Here is a 14,869-nt window from a genome sequence, read left to right as displayed (position 1 = left end):
TGGGGATCACGTGGCTAAGTGGGTAAGACGCTGGCTCTCTAGCCTGGAGGTCGGGTGTTCGATCCCTGCATTGGCCGAGAAAGTTCATCCAGATTTTACAGCGTGATGCAGGACGGAGGGCCTGACAAGGACAGCTGTCTAGTCGTTCGCATGGAATGAAAAACCGACTTCCCGTGTACAAATTGGGGTGCACGTAAAAGATCCCTTGACAGTTGGAATTCGATATAAGAGTAGGCCGTAGCGCCGCTGCCCGGGCAAAATTTCCCTCATAGCACACTGTATGGCGTATGCCTCCTTCATTAGCCCAATTTAGGAGCAAAACAGTAGGGCGTTAAACCCCATTTCATTTTTTGTTCATCTTTCGCGCTATTGGCCCCTATACGCTTCCATAGTTATTTCATTGTGACGCTGCCATGAATGAAACTTATTTTGCTCCAAACGTTTTTAAATTGTAAGTTGGTACTTGCAGCGGAGAATTATATTTTGATCTAAGGTTCCTAGATGGTCCTAAACAAGTTCCTGGGGGTACATAGCTACTGTTTTGTGAACTACCTGATAGGTGAAACACAATAATGTAAATACAATAGTTCATTGATACAATACCAATGAAGAAATGATAAAGCAGGCAATATGCGGTCACGAACTTTTGTATGTTGTATCCTTTGAATGCGATTTTGTTGTTCGTTCACTAGTGGGGGATGGGTGGCCGAATGGTTAGCACATTTTATCATAAGGTGTGTCATTGAGTCAACTGGCGTGGTTTCGATTCCCGATTGTACGTGACAAGGATTAGAGTCGCCTGCTCAACCTCGTGGGCTTTCTCCGGGTCCTGCGGTTTCCTCCCACTGCTAAAGACCACTACGTGCAAGCGAATTATTGATATAAAATTGAATTATATGTTAGTGCCGAAATGACTTGTTTGTGTCGAGTGGACGTTAAACCGCATATTTCTCTTTCTCCCCTCTCTCTCGTTCACTATTCCTGATAGAAACCTGTTGCAGTAGAATAAGACATCGGGTCAGAGTTGCTGCAGCAGCTGCTTTGGAATGAGGTACTGAACCAATTTTTCTAATGTGGTAATGTTAAAGCTGATGTGATATTCCCTTGATAGTATAAGAACAGCAAAGACTCGCATGTTAGACCTTACCTGAGTTGCTCTTAGTTCTATAAATTTCATTAGATAATTGTCTAGCACGGGCTAAATACCCGCGTTTAACGTCTGTTGTATAAAGTAATTGACCGGACATGGTATCAACTTTCCGATAACACCATCACTGCCTGTGTTCTGTCAATAAGATATGATGAAAATCAATTAAATTTATTCTTTGTTGATAATGTCTTATTGTTCAGGGCATCATTAGCCAATTTGTGTATTTTACTTCCAATTATAAAGAGACGGTTGATCTCATATTTATAACTTAGTGAAGAAGAAGATCGATCAGTAATTGAAAGTGATTTAAAGTAGCTAAGTCTCTAACTCAGTATCATCCAAAGTCTTCGACATTGAAAACACGAATTATTTGTCAATCTAAATCAACATTGATGTTGTGACCTTACCGGGAAAAGATGGGCTTCTGATATCGAATATTTAAGACAAAATAAACATTTTACCATTGGTACACGAATGGTGTGCCATAATGCGTTTAAGTGCCATTTGTAAGTAGGTACTCGAAGAACGAGGCTAGAAATATTCCACAAGTCATGTCAAACGGTGACGTCATATTCTTATCTGGAGTGCAATCGCAATAAATCGGTGTAGATTTGAATAACCAGACGCTAGATATTGCCATTCGATTGATACGTATTTCGCCTAACATAACTGATTGGAAATTAAAGTAAAAACGAAAACCATCGAATGTAAATTAGTTTATATACATTCATATTACATTATTATATGCGTTGCAAATCATTTGTGTCAATATCTCGGTGCCAAATATTAGCGATTTAGGTCCTTTAAGTCCAACTTTCCAACTTTTCACCATATCAATCAATCAAATCAGGCATATTCAAACAAAACGACAAAGAACAAATTATGGAAATCAAGACAACCCCAACGTGCATTTTGTTAATGAAACATAATCAATTAAAACAATTTTATGGATAACAATTACACGTTTCAACAAGATTCGACAAGTCGTTATTAGCACAAATGTATAAAATGACGCAATTAATACATGTATTTACCCTGGTATATATGCTTGGGTGCAACGGGTGTTTTATGGTGTACTTCCCATCAGTCACCTGCATTCACCGTGGACTGTTTATAAACAGAGAACAACAGTCCTCAACAAAAGTCACAGATTGTACATAAATGATGAAACTGCAGCCACTGAGACTCGCGTGATCATGATAAGTGTCTAACTGATGACGTTCAAACTCGTGATAGGTGTCTAACTGATGACGTTCGAACCCGTGATAAGTGTCTAACTGATGACGTTCGAACCCGTGATAAGTGTCTAACCGATGACGTTCAACCCCGTGATAAGTGTCTAACTGATGACGTTCGAACCCGTGATAAGTGTCTAACTGATGACGTTCGAACCCGTGATAAGTGTCTAACTGATGACGTTCGAACCCGTGATAAGTGTCTAACTGATGACGTTCAAACTCACAGACTTGGAGAACAATCGGAATAAAGTGTTTAGTAACGGTTGTGGCCTCCTCTAGCGTCTCGTACTGCCACACAACGTCTTCTCATGGATCTCAGAACATTAGTAAACACTACCCGAGGAAGACGTCGCCACTGCTCAGCAAGAGCATGTTGAAGGTCCTGCAACGTCAGTGGTGGATTCACTTGCTGACGAACACGTCGACCCAGTTCGTCCCAGATGTGTTCAATAGGATTAAGGTCGGGGCTAAGCGACGGCCAATCCAGGACTTGGACACCGGCATTTCTTAACAAAATTCTGGGTAGCAATTGATGTATGGGGTCGAGCATTGTCTTGTTGAAACGTTAGTCCAGACCCATGTCTCTGCATAAACGGAAGAAGAACAGGTTGCAAAATCTGATCCCTGTACTGGACAGCATTTAAGTTCCCTTGGACAACAACAAGAGGAGAACGTCCATGTGCACAAAAAGAACCCCAAACCATGACGCTGCCGTCACCAAATCGGTCTACTTCTCTGACGCATACTTGTGCGTAACGTTCACCTCGTCTGCGGTACACTCGGGCCCTAACATCGGCAAATCTCAAAGTGAATCGAGATTCGTCACTAAAGACAACCGAATTCCACTGTCTTTGAGTAAATCTTATGTGTCTTGTGGCTCACACAATTCGGTTACGGCGATGAAGAGGTGCCAATATTGGTCCATTATAGTTCCAGTTTGAAGCACTCTCATTCTAAGATTAATTATTGTCTGGCGTGAACAATTAAAGGCTCTTGCAACAGTGACCACAGACTGACCAGCATAGAGACTACCTATAGCACGTAGACGTTCTACATTTGAAAGGCGCGGCATTTTCTAACAAAGATGAAAATAACAATTCTAATTTGTTTTTCCAGTTTAAGTTACGTGTGCGTGTTCAGTTTAAGCAAACTTGCATCCATTGACCTCACGAGTTTGTGTTTGCACGTGTTTTTCAGGTTTTTCATCTTTATATGCTCAAAAGTCACGTGATCCACGTGACTTTACAATTTTATGAAATTAAAGGCGTCTTACTACTTACTATCGTTAGAAACACTTTAAAATTTATTTGACTTACCAGAAAAAAAAATTTGTTGAAATTCATCAGTGTCAAGTTTTTAATTTGGCTGAGTATACATCAAGTAAGATTTATATCATTATATACATAAAGCAAAGCTGTTTCGTTTATGTGACTCTTCCTGTAAGCTAATTAGAAGGGCTCATCCATATGGTTCACTTCTAAGTCTCTAACTCAATATCATCTAAAATCTTCGGACATTGCAAACACGAATTATTTGTCAATTTAAATCAACATTGATGTTGTGATCTTACCGGGAAAAGATGCGCTTCTTACTACTTACTATCGTTAGAAACACTTTAGAATTTATTTGACTTACCAGAAAAAAAAATTGTTGAAATTCATCAGTGTCAAGTTTTTAATTTGGCTGAGTATATATGATAGCTCACAATAAATGTCCACTAAATTTTCTACAGATATGTGCATTTGTCTATAAACACTGGACTTCCGCAAGGAAAGAAGGAAAGTCAGCCCCGGTGGTGCGCCGAGTAAGACGTTGGTTCGCTAATCTGGGGTCCCGTGTTCGGTCATTGGGGTTTTCCGAGATGGTACCCCTTGCCAGTGTTTTAGAACGGAGGCCCTTGCAAGGGACAACGTATGGTCATTCGGATGCAGCTAAGCGAATTTAAAAAATCTTAATGATGGGTTATGTAAGAGCTAAATCTGCCTATTATAGACTTTTATTTAGGCTTCAAATGTTAAATAAATCATTATTTAGACATTTATTCACATGACAACTCTGTAGTCTGTAATCAACTCTCTAGATTATCGGATGGTGCTGATGTAAACAGATTAAAATATGATTGCCATTTAAGGATTTAATTTAACTCGTAACGTTGCTACTAAATTAAACAAATTATACAGTGATAACTTGATTCGGAATAAAGTAATTTGAATGAAATTTTCAATATATTAGTTTTCAATTATCTATTCTGGAACTATTACAGCTCTTTATCTAAATCTTGCATAATGTATCTTTAATATAAAAAAGGCATCTATTAACTATATTACCATACTCGTAATTAAAAAAAGACATTCATTAATTATATGATTATACTCGTAATAGAAATTAGAAACTTATTAATTACATTATCAAACTCGTATTAGAAATGTACACTAAAACTCCATTTGCTTCCTTTGTTTTAGATATGTTTGTTATGATCGTCGTGGTTTAATTACCAAGATGTTGAACAACTGGATTTCCTAGAAATCATCTAATCATCCGTAAACTTGATATAATATTAATATTAATATCTCAAAAACGTTTGTTTTGCTGCACATTTTGTTTGAAATAAATATTCTAAAGCAAAAAAACAAAACACTTATTTCCTGAACATAATTTTTCTAAATGCACTTTTGAATTCGGGGCTGCTGAAATTGTATAGAAATGGATTAATGGCCGAGTTTAAATATGTCATCCAGAAAGTTATAGTAAAAACAACTTGCGGAACAGCATCTGGTTTGATGGCGCTAACATCAAAAACAATATGAAAAGGAACCCAACAAATGACGTAACCAAACAAAATATAAGACAGAGTCACAAACACTTTCCTTTCACGTTTTTCAGACGAATCGATTTTATCGTCAGTGTTATGTTTATTTCCACTTTTGTTAGTGTTTGGGACTTGTAAAGACTGAGTGGTAGACCCTGTTGGATTTGACTTTTCTGTTGGACTAGCACAGTTCTGTATTGTGGGTGTTACACTCATTTCACTGTTTGACCCGGGGGCAGCCATCTTCTTACTGCCAATGGGCCCAATTTTGGCCCTTTTCCTCATGAAGAAGAACACTTGCAGATAGCAGAACAATAAAACAAAACATGCGCCATGATGACCAATCAGGGCTATAACAAAAACATATTCTGGATTTAATGATGGTTCCCAAATGCACACCTTATCTGCAGCATTTTTAACTCGATCCACTATACAAGCTGGTAACCATAAAGCCACCATGACAGCCCTGTAAAACATAAAACATTAATATAATTAACCAAACAAGTGACACAGGGGGGGGGGGGTATTACGTCCACTCGTCATCAAGTAGGTCATTTCGGGATTAAAATAAGAGTCAATGGCAGTGGGAGGAAACCAGATGGCCGCGAGAAAGCCCTCGAGGTTGGACAGGCGAACCGAATCCTTGTCATTTAATTCGTGGAATCGATACCACGCCACTTCACTCAATGACAGACGTTCTGGTCAAAAGCGCACGCGTTAACCATTCAGCCACCCAGTCCCCTTCCTATTTAAACAAATATACTATGGTACAAATTCACTTATCAGTTAAATTCAAACAAGAACGGAGGAGGAGGGTAGTGAAAGGCGAGTGCCTTAGAACATAAGTGTTTCACTGATACAAGTGACGTGGTTTTAATCGGAAGCACGGATGTTTCTCCTGGCCCCCCAGTTCCCTTCCTCATCTACAGAGATACTTTTTGTTAATGAAACTGAACCATCTGAATCATCTGTTAGTCCCAAAATTACCTAGTTTGTGTCATTTGGATGTTAAACCATATTTCTCTCTCTGTAACCTTATTTACATCTCAGCGACATTGACAAACATTGAGCTGGTCTTAACAAATAGAGTAGGCATAATCCTGTCCATTTAAGTCGGGAATATATTCATTTATATGCACATACTTTGTGCTCCGGGCTATATAATTAAATAAATGACTTGGGGTTTAACGTCCTACTGTTCTGCAACGAATGGTCTAATGAAGACGGGCATGCGCCATACAGCGTGCTGTTGGGCATTTTGTTCCGGGAAGCCTTTCTACGGCCTTCTTGTAAATCGAATTCGAACTGCCAAGGGATCTTTTACATGCGTGTCAATTTGTACACGGGACCTCGGTATTTCGTCCTCTGCGAACGACTATACACCATCCCTTGTCAGGAGATGTGTCCTGCACCACTGACAAGGTTGGTAAGGGCAGACCACGCTGGCAATCCGCGCTGAACTTTCTCTAACATGGAATCCCGTGGTTTCCGACTGGCTAAAGGAAACTGTTATTAGAAGTCATCATTATGATGCAATTAATGTTGTAGAACCACATCAATAAGCTGTAATGAATAATCCTAATCCCTCGCACGGTTTCCAAGATACAACAAGCTGGTTATTAGATCCTAATAAAAATAAATAGGCTTACAAATTACATTTTGTAACTTCTTTGTCCCTGTACTATATAAACCGGCGAGCAAATATCATTAATTTTTTAAAGGCTTTGTAGCATTTTAATTACATGAGGAAATTTGGGTTTCATCAATCGCTTCACAAGATCCAATAACATGAAAAACATTACATGGTCATTGTGTATTGTGCTCGGAAGTTACCCTATACAGTTCTAGAAATATGTAGAACAATTGTTTAATACAATCATTATTGGCAATAGTTATTAACCCAACTTTCAGTTATAATAATGTCAGATACTCTGGAATTTAATTAATTAAATAGACTGGTTCCAATCGATTGTTTAATATATCTAATTGTCTGGTAATCATTTAAAAATTAAATACGGTGTCGATTGGAATGTTATTTAGACTATTATGTTCTGTCAAACTGGTGAATAAGAGTCTAGTCGTATTAACATTAGGCAGTCAAATGAAACAGCAAACGGCTAAAAATAGTTTTTAATGTACTTATGTAGGTTAAAAGAAGCTATTCAACATATAAGCTTAAACCACTTTTTCCACAGCTACATGTGTACTCCAATTTCAGTCGCGTTTTGCTAATGCTCAGCCGACTTAAAAATGCATCATGTAAGATTTGGATAAAGATTTGCTAGTAATTACAGAGAGAGAGAGAGAGAGAGAGAGAGAGAAATGAAATGGGTTTAACGTCCTACTGTTCTGCTCCTATACTGGGCTAATGAAGACGGGAGAGAGAGAGAGAAAGAGAGAGAGAGATAAAGTCATTCTCTCAACCCCAATTCAGCCAGACTCGGCGGGGCGGGTCTGCTGATAGAAATTACTACATCATTTCCCTTCCAGAAACAAGCTGCTGTCTGACGAATTCTCCTAAATATGATAGTTTTGTAGCTTTGGGTTTTGGACCTTCAATTATCTAATTAGTCAATTATGATGTAAATAGAGAGAGAGAGGTGGGGTTTAACGTCCTCTCAACACAAACTTTATTTCAATACTTCTCTTGTGCGTAGGGGTCTTTAGCAGTGGGAGGAAACCGGAGGACCCGGGAAAACCCCACGAGAATGGACAGGCGGCCCTATTCCTTGTCACGTACAACCGGCGAATTGAAACCACGCCAGTTGACTCAATGATACAGCGCGAATGCGATAACAATTGATTAGCAATGCTTAGCTTCAGCTGGAAATTTTAATCATGGAACTCAATCAAAACATTCACCTAATGAACATCTACATCAAGTTTAAACATTCTACCTCAATTAAAAGCAGAAATGTTATGTTCCAAAGTCTTAACCAATCAAATTGCTTATCGCTCCTTAGCCTAACGAGAAAGTTCTCACTATCGAACTTAGTCAAGGTAATGAACGCCTACACCAAGTGTGAACATTCTACCTCAATTGGAAAGAGAGTTATTGTGTTCCAAAGTCTCGACCAATCAAATTGCTTACCGATCTGCTTACCCTCAGCAGAAAATGTTCATTATCGAACTTAGTCAAAGTATTGATGTAATAAAGCTATACACCAAGTGCCCTCTCTCTCAATTAGAACTAAAATTATCGTGTCCCAAAGCATCAACCAATCAAATTACATATCTCTGCTTACCCCAAAGCAAAAAATGCTCATCTTCGAACTTAGTCAAGGAATTGATATAATGAAACTATACACGAAGTTTCACCACTCTCACTTAATTAGAATTAAAGTTATCGTATCCCAAAGCATCAACGAATCAAATTGCTTATCTCCGCTTACCCCAAGCAGAAAATGCTCACCTTCGAACTCCATCAAGGCATTGACCTAATACCCACCAATACCAAGTTTGAACATTCTACCTCAATTGGAAGGAGAGTTATTGTGTTCCAAAGTCTCAACCAATCAAATTACTTATCGCTCTGGTTTCCCTGAGCAGAAAATGCTCATTATCGAACTTATTCAAGGTATTCATGTAATGAAACTATACACCTAGTTTCCCCACTCTCACTTAATTAGAACTAAAGTTATTGTGTTCCAAGGCATCAATCAATCAAATTGCTTATCTCTGCTTACCCTAGGCAGAAAATGCTCATCTTCGAACTTCATCAAGGCATTGACCTAATAAACTCCTACACCAAGTTAGAACATTCTAGCTCAATTATGGACGGACAGGCAGACAGACGGACGAACCCATTTTAATAGTCCCCTGCTTTCTTCGAAAGGCGGGGGACAATAAGATAAAATACATTGTTTACGGCCAAACGCGTTTATCCAAGTTTTCAATCTTTTATACCGACACTATTCGTGGGCGGGGTTGGGGGTAGGTTGAATAGTCCAAGTTGGTTCTCATAATGTTATTATAATTGATAATTGTTCTTTTTACTAAACAGGATAGCAACAACAGCTGAGTGTGTCCCTTGCAGTACCTCTAACACACGGTGCATCAAAAATGCACACTGAAAATTATGGTTCTAAGCAGTGGTGGACGCCGGGTCAAAATTCACAACATGTGCCTTGAACATACAAACTAGACGTGTTTCAATAAGGAACATTCGAAAGAATCTCAACCTTTAGAGGCGAAAATTTGAATAAACATTTAATTTAGTTATTTTGATGTTGTGATGCCCAGTGCATGGACAAATCTAAGTTACATGCATCTTATTAGTCTCTAATACTAATAACGAGCTCAAATATGGATGGTGGCTACAAGAATATTATTACGAATATTTTAGGAATACACATTTTCCATAAGATAAGACTTAAAATTTTAATTTCAATTTTAATCTCCAGCCAATAAAATTTCAATATCAATTTTAAACTCCAGCCAATAAAATTCCGTATCCAAAGATCTTTTAGTTTAAAGGTCCCGATATCGTATTTTGGAACAGTACATCTTCATAACTGAGAGTGGTTTTACATAGGCTAAGCCTGTTCCCCAATCCCATTCAGACATCCTGAATAAAAATATTGTTTATATATAAAAAAAACTGAAGGTATGCAAATAAGGCGGCAATACTATATACCGGAAAACAACCGGAAAACACCGGAAAAACACTAAATACCGGAAAACACACTAAATACCGGAAAACACACTAAATACCGGAAAATACCCTAAATAGGTAACCCGGAGACTGGCACCCTAAATAGGTAACCGGGAGCCTGGTCCTCTGTGTGCCTGGGTTAGGGCTAGTTTCCGGTTTATAGTATTCTCCGGGTTACCTATTTAGGGTGTTTCCGGTATTTAGTGTTTTCCGGTATTAAGTGTTTTCCGGTATTTAGTGTGTTTTCCGGTATTTAGTGTATTTCCGGTATTCAGTATAACATGGGGGTTTCCGGTCGTTTTCCGGTGTTTTCCAGTATATAGTATAGCCCCAAATAAGGTGTAAAACAAAAAATTTAACAAATCCATTGAATTTTTTCGTAACTGACATCTTTTGCATATGGAAAATTCTTATAATCAACTTTTGTATCTAACCTAATGCCATTTTATGTGCTGCTAAATCTAACTGATGTAAGTAAAACACGTAATAAAGGTAAGTTGGAGTAAAAGACATAATAAAGCAAAGTTTGAGTTGAAGTTGGAGTAAAAGACATAATAAAGCAAAGTTGGAGTAAAAGATGTAATAAAGGTAAGTTGGAGTAAAAGACAAAATAAAGCAATGTTGGAGTAAAAGATGTAATAGAAACTAACCGAAGTTGGAGTAAAAGTGGTGTTAAGTAAAAGATGTAATAAAGTGAAGTTGAAGTAAAAGATGTAAAATAAGGTAAAGTTGAAGTAAAAGATGTAATAAAGATAAATTGAAGTAAAAGACGTAATAAAGATAAGTTGAAGTAAAAGATGTAATAAAGTAAAGTTGGGGTAAAAGATGTAATAGAAACGAAGTGAAGTTGCAGTAAATGATGTAATAAAAACATAACTGAAGTTGACATAATAAGAACTGGTTTTATACAGTAAAAGATATAATAAAAACTAATATTTACCAAACGGAAATTATGGCTATTACAGATTTTCGTTTGTTGTGGTTAGCGCGATAATGAACACTCCAGGAAACTGACCAAAAACGGTCAACAGAGATGACCAACAAAGTAAAAACCGAAGCAAAGGTCATACCATAGTCACAAAATATCCACAATCCACACATAAACTCACCAAATGGCCAATATCCTAAAATATTGTCAATCGTATAGAAACTCATAGCAGTTGATGCAACGCCGATATCTGTTACGGCTAAGTTAACTATGTAGAAATTAAACACTGTTTGTAATTTTTTCACTTTGTAAACAGCAATAAGCACTAAAGCATTTCCAGCAATTGTAATAAATACTACAATATATAAAATTGTTCCCAATAAAATCTTTTGCCAGGAAGTCGATGTGTTGCCCGAATGTTCGTTACTGCTCATATTTGTGATAATTGAAGAATTAGCGCTAATTAAAGTTGTGTTTTCCATTGTTATCTGCGATGATATGACTTCCAAGTAATGTAGTTCTGACACGCATCTACTACAAAATAAGCTGTTATGGAACGCCGACCCAATAAACTCCACTTTTGTTCAGATGCTAAACAACATGTTTAGAATACGATGCAAATAATAGATACCAATCATTAAGTTTCGCTCATCTAAGTTTTCTGATAATTGTCTTATATCTAAGCTAAATACCACTAATAACTTTACTGAAGTAGGAAGTGCCATCGTTATGAATGCGCATGACCCTGACGTCATTAATAATATCGATTAACACAGGATGGTTAACTATTTATCTCAGTGTATTAAGCTTTTTGTCTTCAACAAGTTGACAACCGATTTTTCTTTTTCTACCCTCATTAGAGCTACTCAACTGGTATTGACAAATATAAACAAGTGTTGTTCTAAGTATTAGTCGATGTCTTTTAAGGCTGAAACCATTACCACCCATACAATTAAATTTTTGATTTGTATACATATATATACGAGTGGATTCCACAGATTGGTACATCAATACATCCAGTACCTGTTGAGATATAGTCGATGGGTGTTGCCTTTGTCGAGTCTAAAAGGGGACTAGAGCTCTCCTTTAGTTGACATTGGGCGCGTTCAGGTCGATAATCTAAAAGACCTCTTCTTGGTTTATATTGGCCGCTTTCTGGTCAATATGAGATTTCTATAGTATTACACGTCTCCAGGATATATCTTGAATAGCAAATATTGATTTTTTAATAGTAAGTGCTGGGACTGCACCACACATCATTTACACAGAGACAAATCCACGGACAAGAAACAATACGCGGAAATCACAAACAAACGAACATATCAAATTAAGTGAATGCATCCGGGGGCTAGCGTAAGCGTCCACTGCGCTGTACAGTCCCGGGCCTGTAGTGATACAGATTTCACTCAAATTTGAAAACAATCAGGAATATAACCCAGAGAAACCGTTAAGTAATGCCAGCATGAGGCATGATCTGCTATATGTTACAAGAAATATGAATGTAAGCATATTGAAGTAAAAAATACCTATACAAGTAACCATATAGTATCACCTTCTATACAGTCATTAGGGGGGGGGATGTTGACCTCCTATATTCACCACTTCAATAACCACAACCTCCGAAAACCAGAGTGCGCATGCTTTGACGTGCAAGATTAAGCGGTTGATATTGAGGTCGTATAAAATAGATAGTGAATCTACTGAAGGTCCAATGTCTTACATTGAACTATGGAATACAATGAAATCTATAAAAAATAACAAAAGTTAAGTTCCTGGATGGCTTCACTCCCGAATCTTGTAAATTCTTCTGGAAAGATATTAGCCAAGTATTACATAGGTTAATAAAGTATTCGTACCAAATTGGAGAATTATCTCTTAACACAAAATCAACGCATGATTACATGCCTACCAAAACCAGGGAAATATAAAAACTAACTTAACTATACTGGAGACCAATTACACTTGTTATAAACAAATATCAGCTTGTATTGCAAACCGGATTTGAAATGTCCTTGAAAGTATAATCCATGAAAAACAAAATGGTTTTATTTTCGGTGGGTACATTGGAGAATTTACTGTTATATTATATGACAAACTATTGAAACAAAGAAACAAAATCTGAATGGTATGGTCCTCTTAATGGCCTTTGCAAAGGCATTCGAAAACATTTCGGGGAAGTTTATTGATAAACATACATTATGGGAGATTCGATAACGAGTTGGCAGTTCTCACTATAATAGTTAAAAACTGGATAATGTAAAGGCAATTTGCTGAAAATTTCATTCAAATTGATCCACTATGAACCGAGAACTAAGCCGTTGAAATTTCCGGCTAGCCTTGATCATCATTACTAAAGTCAGTACGATAAACAACATAGTCTCGATTATCCATTTAATCGTTAAATCGTGAAGGAACGTTATGCAGTAAATCGGCTCATAATCCACTAAAGATCGCAGGCTAGCGATGCCATCTATAATTGATTATGGTCTGCATAGGTTAATTAATGTCTCATTAATAATTTAGATAACATTTCAGGCCTAAAGAAAGACCTGCAATAGACAGATTTAGCTCTTGCATAATGTATGTTTAATTATTTCAACTTTGGGCCTTCAATTGAAAAGTGGATAAAAACTCAGTATCATCTGTCACTCAAAGAGGGTTTATATCACACAGTTTTAAACTGGACAGAGGAAACCGCCAGGGCGATCCCCTCTCCCCGTATATTTTCTTACTATGTGTGGAAATTCTCGGCGCTATGGTCAGACAAAAAACATTAAGGAAATAACAATATTTAATCAAGAATATAAAATATTTCAATACCGAGATGATACTACTTTGTTTCTAGATGGTAGCTAGGAATCTTTAATACAAACCATGAGTACACATAAATTATTCTTTAAAATGTCAGGACTAAGGGAAAATGCAGAACAAACAGTTGCAATCTGGATAGGTAATGAAACCGAGTCCAGGCAGAAATTATGCAATAACTTTGAATTTGTGTGCAGTAGAAATCGATTTACATCATTAGGAATTACTTCTTCTAAGCACGAAACTAAATGAAATTATAATTGAAATTAATATCAGTCCAAAATTAAAAGAAATCGAAATTTTATGTCGAATATGGAATGCTCGTAAAATAACGCTAATTGGAAAGGTGCTGGTAATTAAAAGTCTTAATATACCAAATATCAATCACGTTCTGATTGTGTTACCAAATCCAGAAAACACAATATTTGAGAAAATTGAAAATCAAGTAGCTTAAAGCTATCAGAAATAATTAACTTTACTAAAGCTTTAAAACTAACATAAACTTTGTATACTAAAGCTAATCCATAAAGGAGAGTCAAACCCCTGGTTTAAATTCCTCCATTGCTTCTTCGGTTTAATGCTAATATAAAATTCTATTTTAATTTAAAGATTGGTAAAGAAAAAAGGGGAGTTAGAAATATAAATGATATTTTTAGAGGAAATGAGAACGATAGAACGTCTCTACTATCAATGTAGATATCCTTAAAAAAAACCTATGGAATGATGCTTCCAAGTATTTGACAACTATTGAATATGAAGATGCCAACTTAACAATGGTAGGGTGACCCATGTACTCACAGAAATACAGTCCACCGCTGATAGTTCGAGACTACCACTGAAGCGTGCACATTCGCCGTGCCGAGACCAACTTTCTGACAGTATGATACTATAAATAGCCATGGCACGTGCAATTCTCTACAAATCTATCAACTATTACAGCCGTAAAAAAATTATTGTTGACGATTTTGAATAGCAGTTAAATTAAGCTTCTTGGTTATTACAGCAGATTTAGAAATTACGTTCGTTTCATTTTTTAAATCGCTTTATCATTAACTGTACCGTTAAGAGCGGCATCTTTTGGTTTAGTACAAATAATATCTCTGAATCACTCGGGTTAGGCAGGAACATGATACTAGCAGTAGTTTCATTTTACTTTTACAGGCTTCTTAAAACGATTGTTGAGCTACCTAACGTGCTTATTTCTAAATTCAATTTCTTGTTCTAGCTTTCTGTTACGTTTCGTAAAAAAGTAGTCTTGATTATCCCGACCTGTCAATCAGAC

General features: G+C 36.9%; 1 protein-coding gene across 1 annotated transcript; it reads right to left on the bottom strand.

Moving 5' to 3' along the window:
• Nucleotides 1-5,026: 5,026 nt before the first annotated feature.
• LOC126824199 (dopamine D2-like receptor) lies at nt 5,027-11,261 on the bottom strand. The gene is made up of 3 exons (XM_056101680.1): nt 10,792-11,261; nt 5,449-5,663; nt 5,027-5,265 (listed from the first exon to the last, which is right to left on the bottom strand). Exons 1-3 carry the CDS (start codon nt 11,259-11,261, stop codon nt 5,027-5,029), a joined length of 924 nt encoding a protein of 307 aa, XP_055957655.1.
• Nucleotides 11,262-14,869: the final 3,608 nt, after the last annotated feature.

This window comes from Patella vulgata, chromosome 6, assembly GCF_932274485.2.
Source record: "Patella vulgata chromosome 6, xgPatVulg1.2, whole genome shotgun sequence".
Taxonomy (NCBI): domain Eukaryota; kingdom Metazoa; phylum Mollusca; class Gastropoda; family Patellidae; genus Patella; species Patella vulgata.
This window is presented reverse-complemented; position numbering and strand designations above follow the sequence as displayed.

What these genes read in the sequence shown, in the direction of transcription:
- LOC126824199 (XM_056101680.1), bottom strand. Translation starts at nt 11,261, where the DNA reads ATGGAAAACACAACTTTAATTAGCGCTAATTCTTCAATTATCACAAAT. An exon ending in ATAGCCATAATTTCCGTTTG is followed by an intron (nt 5,664 to 10,791) that starts GTAAATATTAGT and finishes TATGTTTTACAG; the next exon opens with GGCTGTCATGGTGGCTTTAT. An exon ending in CAAAATTGGGCCCATTGGCA is followed by an intron (nt 5,266 to 5,448) that starts GTAAGAAGATGG and finishes ATTCGTCTGAAA; the next exon opens with AACGTGAAAGGAAAGTGTTT.